This window comes from Sinohyriopsis cumingii, chromosome 17 (genome assembly GCF_028554795.1).
Source record: "Sinohyriopsis cumingii isolate HCF-2022 chromosome 17, ASM2855479v2, whole genome shotgun sequence".
In the NCBI taxonomy this organism is placed as follows: Eukaryota; Metazoa; Mollusca; class Bivalvia; order Unionida; family Unionidae; genus Sinohyriopsis; species Sinohyriopsis cumingii.
The window spans coordinates 48,373,292-48,385,223 of record NC_142977.1 but is presented as its reverse complement, the minus strand read 5'-3'; the positions used below and the strand labels follow the sequence as shown (position 1 = coordinate 48,385,223).

The following is an 11,932-nucleotide window of genomic DNA, read 5'->3' as shown; positions in this document are numbered from 1 at the left end:
CAAACGGAGAGAGTGAAGCAAGCGATTTTGTGGCATCTTTTGATTGTATGACCATGAAGAGTGGAAATGAGTCCACACTACATGGTTCGTCAGCAGAATCAGATAAAGGTTTCGTACGCTTGTTTTGATTTTTTTTGGAATTTTCCATTTTGGCTAGATTAAACATCAACAGCCGTGCTCCCCGCCCACCAAGGAGCCCAACAAGGGGACACTTTTCAAGTGCCAGGGATACACAGATGCCATACTCAGTTGATAAAATTACCTTTGATTGACCCTGAAGTCTCCAGTTTCTAAGGTCGGTAAAATTACCCCCCGATTGACCCGTTAAGCCACCGCCTTCTAGGGGCAACGGTGGTATCAAGAGAGATACAAGAAGAAAGATAAAGAAGGTGAGGGAGTTAATAAATACTTCCTAGGGCTCGGCGTGAGCAGCCGATTTGTCGGAACCGGGCCCATTTCGACCACCGTCTAAGAGAAGTAGAGGCCAAAGTAGTGTATTGCATGGAAAGCCTCTGCTCAACTACCAGGATCCTTTCTCCCCCCCCCCCGACACGGGACGCAACCCACGGTAAACAGGTTGCCTCTACTTAGTCGCCTTTTACGACACGTAGCGAGGCACGTCGGGCCAATTCTACAACCCCGGACCCGCAGGGGGTCAAATCAATTGATAAATATAAATGTTTAAACTATTTGGAGGTTTAATATTTCTTTCAAGACTAAAAGAACAATATTTTGTCTGAGTAGAACTCCTGACTAGTATTTCGTAGATTGATTCCTTTTAAATTTTCCTTGTGCTTGAATACGCAACTACGAACGTTAATTTCTTTTGATAATCTTATTTCATGCCGTCTTTCTAGGCATCTTTGCATAAATACAGCTATGAATTATTTCACAAACTTAACTTTATAGTTGACACACTTTTCAACTTTGAAGCGTCCAAGGACGTTATTATACCTCTATGTCGAAATATGTATTTTCCCATCTTTATGGTCACTAGCATCATACAATTTCGTGTGTTGTTTCATGTAATGTAATAGTCGTCTATCTCACCATAGCTGCTTGCTATCAGTCAGTATGCGTCTACGTATTTCGCCCGATTTGTTTTCCATTTTCTTGTAACAGAATGTGTATAGTAATCACTTGCTCATCTCCAACAATGTACACTCATTGTAAATTACTTTGGTTAATTTGTTTTGTTGTTCAAGCTAGCACTAAGGCATTGTCAATAATTGTTCTTTGTGAAAATAATAATTAGTTTGATGTTTTGTCAGTGAATCTGCAGCTGTATATATTTTAACTCTTGTTCTTTACCCCGAGATTTATTGACCGTTTAGAAAATCACTTGTCGATATTAGAAACGTTTTTCTCAGAATCATATGTTGCTTATCATACATTTGTGTTCATCATAGCTTAAACCATCGTCATTGATCAAACAAAACAGCATTCCATCTTCCTAGTTTTTAGTCACAATGTATATAATTTTTAGTTTCTGGAACTGTTTTACACTTCTCGTATTACTGTTTCATTCTACATAAAGGTTTCGATAAAGCTGCTTCCATAATCAGCGGTCATCTCGAGTTATTGTGTTTGGAAATAACAAATACTTCAAATGAATGGTCATGCACGTGTCTTTGTCCCTGCTATGTACTCTCTCCATCGCCCATCTAATATGTTCATTAGCTGTCTAACGAATTTGGGTTTGTTATCCGTAAGCGATCCATACAGATTCACTACCATCTAGATTTACACGAATGATCTTGATATCAACCTTCCGTAAACACCATCATATTTATTTAACCATTCTTGCACATTCCATGTAGCATTCCACACGTGATTCAGAATATATATCTGGTATCATAATAATTCTACCTTTTTAACTATAACTGTGCAAATGTTAAAAGTTTTGCATCAAGTAGTTTAACCCTTGCCCGACAAGCTTGTCCTTACAATTTCCAGGGACAAGAATGCAATACATGCCTAGACTCTTAAAGAATGTGACGTTATGTGAAGTTGTTTTCTGTCATGTTGATTCCATTGTTTTTCAAGATTACTCCATGGCATTTACTGCATTGCTAATCAAGAATGATCTCAGATGTTCGAAACATTAAATGAAAAATACAACATTCGTTTCAGTGGTATATATCGTATTGAATCTTTCTAACTCATTCCTGTATTCGTAGTATTGATAAATATATTTTCTCCCATATTTTTACTGAAGCTTTGTCAGCTGTTTCTTTATTTCCGGAGGCTTGGCATCTTTCACATTTTTGCTATCTGTTTTCTAGACTGCCCCATGAGACTTACGTTCTCTACAGGACTGATCGTCATATTGAGTCTTTTTTGTCTTTTCCATCTTAGATTAACATATACAAAATAGATCTTTGTCAAACGTGTGCTTAAAATGAGTTGGGTAGGAGTTTTTACCTCTACATCTGATTATTTCTAAATAATGTTTCGTCAAAAGGTGGCTTTGATATCGTGTTACTGAATAATGGTATTCCGGACATTTTCTGATTTAAATACGTATATTGTGGATTCAACCCGAATAGCTAACTTCCTGTATTGAAGGGTAAAATTTGAATCAACAATATTATTTATTTTAGACACCAGTTTAGCAAAAAGAATACCTATATATTCGCTACGAATGTTTTGATTTGTTAAAGCGACATTTTCTAACATTTTCTTTCAGAGTTATGGTATAGTTTAGTAAATTGTTTCGGATCTTTCTTTCTCAACACCTTAGATTTGCAATTGTCTTTATTTTATTTATTTTTCCATTTTATTTCTTCATTGTTATACAAATTTTCCCAGTAAAACTTAAATCCCATATAAACTAATCACATGCATCTTGTGAATTGACTTAATTTACAACCAGAACCTAAGGAACATTTTGATTTATTGGCAGGGATAGTGCTTTAACTTTTGTCTCAATTTCTTTTTTCGCAGGTATATGTGTATTAGACACATTGGTACGCGTATGGTCATTTCCTCTTTTGTGACGATACTTTCAATTCACAATAATATAATTTACTTTTGATTCATGTCCATAGTTAGTGAACTTTAAAACTTGACCTTCTTTGTGCACCATATATAATATCCAAAGAGTTATCTACGTTGTAATGCTCTTCTGTGTTCTTATAATTGCTGTTTTGTGTAAGGAAAACAATCGAGCAATATTTGAGCAGAAGAGTATATGTCATACTTTTATTTATGACACAAACATTTAGTTTCCATTTATTTTCCAACGTATTGGTACCGTATTTTCTCATAGTCATTATGTAAATATAAGTAACATGTTAACACGTCTTTGTCTATCCGTTTTAGTTATTCGAACAAACTTTGTGTCATATAGTTCAACTATTTCTTACGTATTTAAAGATGCCTAGAATTAATTTTATGTTGTTCTATATCCATTTTTGTAAGTGAATCAATCAACAAATGACTGTCTCGTTCAACCTGGATTCTGTTAGTCACTCTACGTGCTCGTTTGGTGCATTTAACAGATTCGCAACAAAATGAAAACAAAAACTACCAACATCTTTATTTTGAATGCTTATGTTTATCTCTAATTATCCATTCTGGCACCTTTAGGTGTGAGCCGTTTTCGGTTGATTATATATATATATATATATATATATATATATATATATATATATATATATATATATATATATATATATATATATATATATATATATATATATATATATATATAATGTGTAACATTTGACCTTTGATATAGAGTGCTTTGTCTTGCTCATTATATTAAATCCCAAACCGTTAAAATACCTCCTCTGCTGAACTTTAGTTTCCCAATCCTAAGAAATTAGTACTCCTTCGCTGGTGTCCTCACCCCATCTCTAAAGGACATTTTGTTTATCTTGCATCTGACCGTTGATGGAATCACAACTTAAATTAACCATATCACATGACCATTAGAAAGTCCTGATACATCGCATTAAATCTACTGACTGTTGGTCACTCACATTAATATAGTCAATGCCTAACAGATAAGTGCAGATGTCGTAGGCTTTTATATACACCATTACCAGCGTCACAGAATATGTACACGTTGAATATTTTGTACTGATAATAAATAGCTATGAGCAAGTTCCTCACTCGTAATGGCCAAAGAACAGATTTGTCTCCTTTGATTACTGTCTATTGCAAGTTTGCATTTTGCATATATCTGTATCTTGTGGAAACGTGTATATTGCAAGCACCTCTGATTTGGGTTCAAAACAATGATGTGCAAAAATGTATACACATCAGTTTATATTCATTTCACTGTCCTCTTGTATTTGTGATTTTTAAATGTTTTCGTACTATCTTATGGTTTGGCTGTAGTAATTTTTAGAGTAAGGTATATATAACGACTTTTGCAATTACAATTAATCAAAGGGTCTAAAGAAGATTAGTGTTAATTCCACTAATGCGAAGAACTATCAATATGTACAATCACAAGTTTAATGTATGTGTTTAGTAAGCATACGGAAATACAAGATTGTAATATCAGGGATTGGGGACTCGTAGCAGGCTTGTACGATGTAAAACTTCTTTGATTATCAAAGTAAACGATAGACCGATTATTTGATGACTAATACATTGGCTAATGTTTTAAACAACACAATGTTTTATGCTCGATTTCCGCATATATACTATGGACTTTGATCAATGGTTGCGATCATTATCTCTCATTGTCCACTTTTATATTCAGGATACGTTTGTCATCTCTCATCAGGAAACCTATTGCAAGATATTGTGCTTCATAAAATTTCCAAAATTTCTGTCTGTGACGCTTCTAAACACAAAAATCAATAGCATCACCAAGTGTTTGGCTCCTAGTGTGGATTGCTCGTTATACGCTGACAATTATCTAATATGGTATCGATCAAAGCACATGCATACGATTAAAAGACAAGTGCAGGAAAATATAAACAAGATTCAAAATTGGGTTAGTACCGACGGTTTAAAATGCTCGAAATTTAAAACGGTGTGTATGCATTTCTGTCACTTCCGAAGACATCAATGATGAACCTAAACTCATGCTGGATAGAACATCTGTTCCAGTTGTTGAGGAAACATTTGTACCTTCTTTAGAGAGATATCAGGCTCAAAACGGCTCTGTCTCCCAGTTACTAAGTCACATGTGATCACTTTATGTAAAACGCGTTGCAAATTAGACAGAAGCCAAGAAAACAACCGCAAAAGGAAGAACATTGGATCAATCTAGTCCAGACAAAAAGAGAATAACAAGATGATGAAGGCCAAAATAATTGGATTGGAAGTACAGGCCACTGTAGAATCTCTTGTAAAGTTCAGAAAACAGTATATATTCGAAATGGCAACGAAGTTTAGATTCTTTAATTATTATTTTAACCTGCCGATTTTACAAGCCGTGTAACGTCCCCTGTGACCTATTCTGCATTCCTATCTGTCTGGCGCGACACATGTCCCACCATAATTATATTCTTGTGAACATATGTCTGAATCGGAAGAGAGAAATATGTAGCCTTCATTTCATTAATCAAAATACTGTTACCTCTGAAAAGAACGAAAATGACTCGAAGCGAGTAAGAAAAAACAAATGCAGAAATTGAAAATGGAAAAAGCTAATTTTTAAAGAAAACATTATCCCACGTTCTCCACTCTAGTTATTTAAAAAAAGATCTTGTAAGTCACTGATATTGTTAAAATAGCCATTACATTTCTTTATTTTGGTACATGCTCAAGAAGTGTAGTTTACGTTATCAAGTAAACATTATGGCCTTTTTTTAGATGTGCACCTCTCGAAATAATGCTAGCTTAGACATCAAAGGTAAAGTGGAGAAAAAAGATCATACAACCTTTTAGTCTGCCTTATATATATTTTATAATTAATTTACTTTCGCTTCGGACGCTGATATTTTCTATATTCGAAAAATAGCCATCATCCCTGTATTATTACATTAGGGTACTTTAGATACGCTCATGCCATTTGTTCAGACATATGAGAGATGCCATTTTGATGGCAATAGAGCATAGTTTTAAATATTAATATATATAAAGAACTTTCTGTCACAGTATTTGAAATACTGATTGATTAGTTGTTTCTATTGTTACACGATTTTCGGCGTGCTAGCAAAGTATGGCTACAAAGCACAACTGAAAAGGTTAGATGATAACCTGAACAATCAATGCAGGTTATTATCAAACAGCGGTAAAGGGACACTAGCAAAAGACGATATGGTGAAAATATAAGAGTGTTCCCGATTAATGTAAATGTTTATTGTATCATTAACAGTAAGAGTGTTTGTTCATAATATTCAAAAAAATAGGATTGCACACAGTTTAACTCTTTAATAAATGGTAACTTCCTACATGAAATTTAAAAATCAAGACATATTTACTGTTTCAAAAAGTCGTTCATGTCGTTATTATTGTAGTAACGATCGCGGTTAGGATGGAGGTCGAAAGAAGCATTGATAAAATAAAGTGTTCAATGCAGCAAAGCACTCCGGTAGTCATTCACACTTTAATATGTAGGGGATGTCTATGTCAATATGACCAATTTTAAATCTTGCAATGACTACCTCTGGTTCTGTAGAAAGGAAGCCAACTGCCTAGGGTTGGTTTGATGAACTGTTTATTTTCATTTATTTTCATTTCACGACGACCACCACAAACAAAATAAAGATGTTTTTGACAATAGGTTTTCAATCGGTGTGGCATTTTAAAATCAGATGGCTGTACAGATACGACTACTTTATTTAGCAGAGCAGTTTGCTTTTCATTACTTTTAATAACGACATGGCTGGGTAACCAACAGTATCCAGTCATACAAGCTTGGTTCGAAAGGTTGGGTCTTACATTGAGGGCATATTGTAAAGAAGTTTTTGTCTACGATGTCATATATGTGGCTATATTGATTCAGCCAAAGGATTTTCAAATAGTGAGTCGTATTGCTTGATGGTGATTTAACTCAAGCAACTATAAGTACGAATATTTGGCTGAACAATATACAACACAACCATGTATCAAGTTGGAGTGACTACAGGTTATATATAGATCAAGAGCGACGTTCCTATCAGTACCACATACAATATGCGCTACTACTGCTTTGAATATTCAGGGCTTTCAATTTCCAATTCTGTAAGAGTGGAATAAAAGTGAGTTTTCTGTCAAGGACAATACCTAAAACTTTGTTTCCTCAATAACTTTTAAAGGTATTCCCTCTAGCGTGAATTTCGGATCATCGTGATTTATTCTTCGCTGAGAGATGTATTTGCGTACTGATTGAGATTTGGAGAACTTTAAACAGTTAAAAGTGGCCCAACTTTGAATCTTTTTCATGTTTTCGTCCAACTTTCTCTCAAATGAATGCATGTTTTTCGATCTATAACATATTAAGGATTCATCAACATATGGGGATCAATCTAAAGCAGACAGTAAACGTCTGGTAATGCTATTAAGTTTGATGTTGACAAGCGTTGCATATAACATATTGCCCTGGGGCACGCCCGTGTCAGAGAGGATGGAGCCCACTTGATTTATCAGTTTGAAACAAATTCGATATAAGGGCTTGGAGACGGCCTTTTCGACCCAGATCGTACAGGCCATTCATCATTATGTACTTCCATGTTCTTGTACAGGCCTTTTCTAAATCTAGGATATATTTCTTGATAACATCGCCTCAAAAAAGTTTCAGATCTAACCAAAATATCATTAGTACTACGGCCATATCGGAAGCCACGTAGGAAGTTATCGTTTTACGCACACAGCTTTCCTAGTCCGTAGGACGGTAGTTGATAAAATCTGTGCTACCCTTGCTTACTTTGGGAACAGGCATTACTGTAGCCTCTTACCACATATTTTGCATATTACCAGTGTTCCATGAATAATTGAAAATTTCCAAAAGAGAGATTAATGATGGCTGCGTTAGGTGTTTCAAGAACTGGAAATGTATTTTTTCAGGCTAAGTGGATGCATTATGGGTCCAGCTTAAATCTTCCATACGATCAATAAGGAAAAAAGATTGGTTATATCTTTCTAAATTGATGTGAATGTTAAACCTATCTGCTCGTTGTGACTTTTTAGGTGTCAAAAATCTGCTGACTAATTATACGATGATGAATAGTAAGAAAACCTATCTGCAAGTACATTTGCTATATCATGGTGGTAGTTGATATTTTCTGTTGTTGATTTTAAATAACCGAAAAATTTGTTCCTTACCTTAGTGAGTTTTTTTGCGGATCGAGTCCCATATTTTCTGAACTCTTTATCCCTGACCATGCGGTACCTACTTCAAATTTTGAGCGTCGTACGATTGATAAATTGTCTCAGTTTCAATTGCAGCTAAATATGTTTCTTGATGTTTCATTCAGTCAAAAATAGGTCATGAAACTCGTAAATACAGCTTTGGACCACACCATTCAGTCTTCGACCGCTTATTACAATGAACCTTCTTTCTGCAATGTCTTATGATGGACGTTGGAGGGTTCCGAATTTTGGTAGAAAGGAATTCACAATGCACTGGGACAGTTTTTTTGTAAATGACTGTTATCCAGTGAAATTTTAGCCTAAAATGCAACCTACTCAATCTTCCAGTTAGATATGTTCGCTAAATATACCTTCAGAAAAGGAATTTCTATGACGTTTGACTGTAAAACTGAAGTAAAATACGGGTAGATGAAAGATTCGAAGGAATCGATGTACATGTCCTGCAAGTGCGTATACGGATTTTCGCAGATTGTAATGACATTTGCAATTACCCGTGCGGTGATGAAATTCAGTGCTGAAGGATAAAGAAGACTTGCTCGTAAATGAAAGTGCGCTAATCTTCTAACAGTGTAGACGCTGATCTCTCAGCGCATTCACATAATGCATGGGCTTCTTTAAAATTTCAAGATTAGCGTAGACCCTAAATTATCGGGGCATTATATAACATCAGATCAGGTTCTACGTTTATCGTACTTAGGTACGATCAATGCACCTTTAACGAGCTCTTCATATCTCCAGATCAACGTGACATATGGGTTTATATCAATGAAATGAAATACAGGGGGAACTTTTGAAATGATGATAATGAGAAATTTGATACCAAGTCCGATGCTTCTGATGGTATGAATTATCAATTTCTATGTTAAAGAAAAATAAAAAATGAACAAATCCTCGGCCTGATAATGAAATATATAAAAATGATTAACAGAGACTACAAATGCGTTGTTTTGCTTGTTTGGTTTATATATCTTCAAAACTTTGAACAAAAATGTTTTAGTCTTCAAACAACGAAAGCAAAAACGAACTCTACGTATCACGTTCTTCTCTATTTTGTATATCTTACAATTATTAACCTTTATAGTAACGTATTGATGACAAATATGAAATAAACAATCTAAAATAAGCGACATGGTTTTAAGCGAAAGAGAACTGAACAGTACATAGGGATAAAGTTGTATTTGTTTTTAACCCACGTGGTAACTTTGTTAATTATCTATATATTTATGTTAACATACATATCAACCGATATATATAAAAAACATTGGCTTAAAAGCACAAGTAGATACTTTGGTACAAATATATAATGAAATACAGTAGAGATATGATGGACCTATAGCTAGTAGAGAAAGCTGTTTTCGGAAACCTTTTTTGGTTCGAACAAAAAGGAGGAGACACTATTGAAAATTGTAAAACTTTAATGTATTAAATATATCGGATGAACAACGGTATGATGAAGTGACGAGATGCTTTTAAAAAGGACACCTTGTCAGAAAAAGGTTGGATACAATTCAATATTTTGCGTAATACTTTTTCTCTCTTTGACTTTCTTATATAAAGCGACGTATAAAATCTGTATTAATATTGTTAGTATTAAAAATACATATCGATGATTATTGTTTTTCTCGAGGACTTGTAAATTCAAATAACTTCTTTGAAAGACTATGTAAGCAAAATTAAAAAATAGGACTCATGACATGATTTATTTATGCTTGCTTATCTTTCTTTGTGACAGTTTTTATGTTCTGCCATTCAGATAAACCTCAGCAAATCAAACAATATTGGCTTGTATTACATTAGTTATCAGCGAAAAATATGTTGTAACAAGCAAGAGTCACTAGCGAATCAAACAACATTTCGTGAGTATGGTTTGCGGTCGATGTTTTTTTCTGCTTCAAAGGACCGCAAGACAATAGTGCGCAAACACCACAGATAAACTTTAATCATGTAATGGCCACATATTCACGACTCATTCACACTTGCATAGGTCTTCATGTTTCATATTTGTACGACCAATCAGTATGCCTGTTCAATCCGTGCATCGGTAGCTCATGCACAAACCAACAAAAGCACCCACGAACTGAATACAAAGAACTACTTCTAGAAAACATGACTAAATAAATACCTTTATATTCAAATATCTGCGAAGACATTATGCTAAGAAAATCTGGTGATACATTTTACGAAACTACTCCATCCTACCATATAAGTTCGTGAATAATGTACACATGACGATTACTCATAGAAATTGATTAAGTACTCGGCTTGAAAATTTATATTTTCATCAAGGACTCCCCATGAACAAGAAATGCCAACTAAAATCTAACAAAGCTGTAAAGAGAGACGTAAATACAAATAGGAAATACCCAACGTTTATTATGATAATTTTGGAGATAATTTTACAAGTTTAATTATTACTATGTAAAGCTCTAATATGTTTATCATTTGATAATTTATGTAGCTAAATGGCCGTACAAATAAAAATGTATTCATATTGCATGGAGGTAGCCATCTTCATCTGACTGAAGACGATGAACTTCCTCCAGGTTATGTTGAATCTCATTTTGGTATATATGACACAGTCTTGATCCCAAGCTAAGGCTTCCTGAAGTATCAGTCTGGTCGATAACTGTTCCTAGACCCCCGGTGTTATCTGCTCCTATTGTCCAGTAGTTAGTATTCGGATCAATATTAATAGGAAGCATATCAAACTCGTTGCAAATTCCAATGTCCGCATCTGGTAGACCATGCTCCGGATTTGCACCGGTGCTCATGCTGTTATTTAGCCTGCAATACGAATACAAATATAGTATTTTAAAATGTGCTTCAAAATAAAAACGAAAGAAAACTTATAACGGGAGAAATTCGTAAACATCATGCACCTTCTTCTATTGTAGAGAAAACTGAATTGCAAATGTTGGTCTAAGATTTATTTTGTAACAATCACGTTAACATTAAGTTTCTTTTCTCGTTCTGTATTCTGTTCGAGATTTTCATATGTTCATTTCTAAGCATGTATAAGTGATGATAGCGGAGTAAAATATGGAATAGAACTCATTTTAAGAATTTGCGCAACAGAATAGGAAAATTCATTAATACATCAAAATACAGACGATTGGGCAGTTCAGGTAATGATCATTTTCTATGTTAACTTTTATTTACACCTAAAATATTGCTGTAAATATAAGACCAGTTCAGTTAAATTTTGACACCAGTGTAATTTATTTTTCTAATATATTTTGTCTAGGGACGGTGGGACTTACCATTAAAAATAGGGTCCCGGCCTTCTTGGGACAATGGGTTTTTAACATTGTGGTGCTGTCAAGGGATAATGGGAATTTAACATAGGAATTGTAACACGAGTGGGTCTATTGTGGGACAAAAAGTATTGGACCTGTTTTGGGACAATGGTAAAATACATTACAGGGAATGTGACGTCACAGGGATGGAGCTCGGTAACAATGTAGCAAGGGGCTGACCTCAATAGGACTAAAAGGCGGGGAAAAAACATAGAACGTGGGGAGGGACAGAGACAGAGATAACAAATACATCATACAAATACTTACAACTAAACAACTGACCAATTTTAAAGAGACAGAAAGAAGAGTTGGGTAATTTTTTACAACAGCAGAAAGAAGCAGAACAAACTTTTCGCCTTCATCAGCAACAGGAGAAT

The 11,932-nt window shown here is 34.6% G+C and overlaps 1 protein-coding gene across 1 annotated transcript in view; it reads right to left on the bottom strand.

Moving 5' to 3' along the window:
* Positions 1-9,699: 9,699 nt before the first annotated feature.
* LOC149778568 (uncharacterized) overlaps positions 9,700-11,932 on the bottom strand; it is a 70,316-nt gene continuing 68,083 nt past the window's right edge. Inside the window, exon 7 of the mRNA XM_089938503.1 lies at positions 9,700-11,043. Within this exon, the coding sequence (XP_089794629.1) occupies positions 10,746-11,043 (298 nt within the window). The 3' untranslated portion in view covers positions 9,700-10,745. The remainder of the gene's footprint in view (positions 11,044-11,932) is intronic.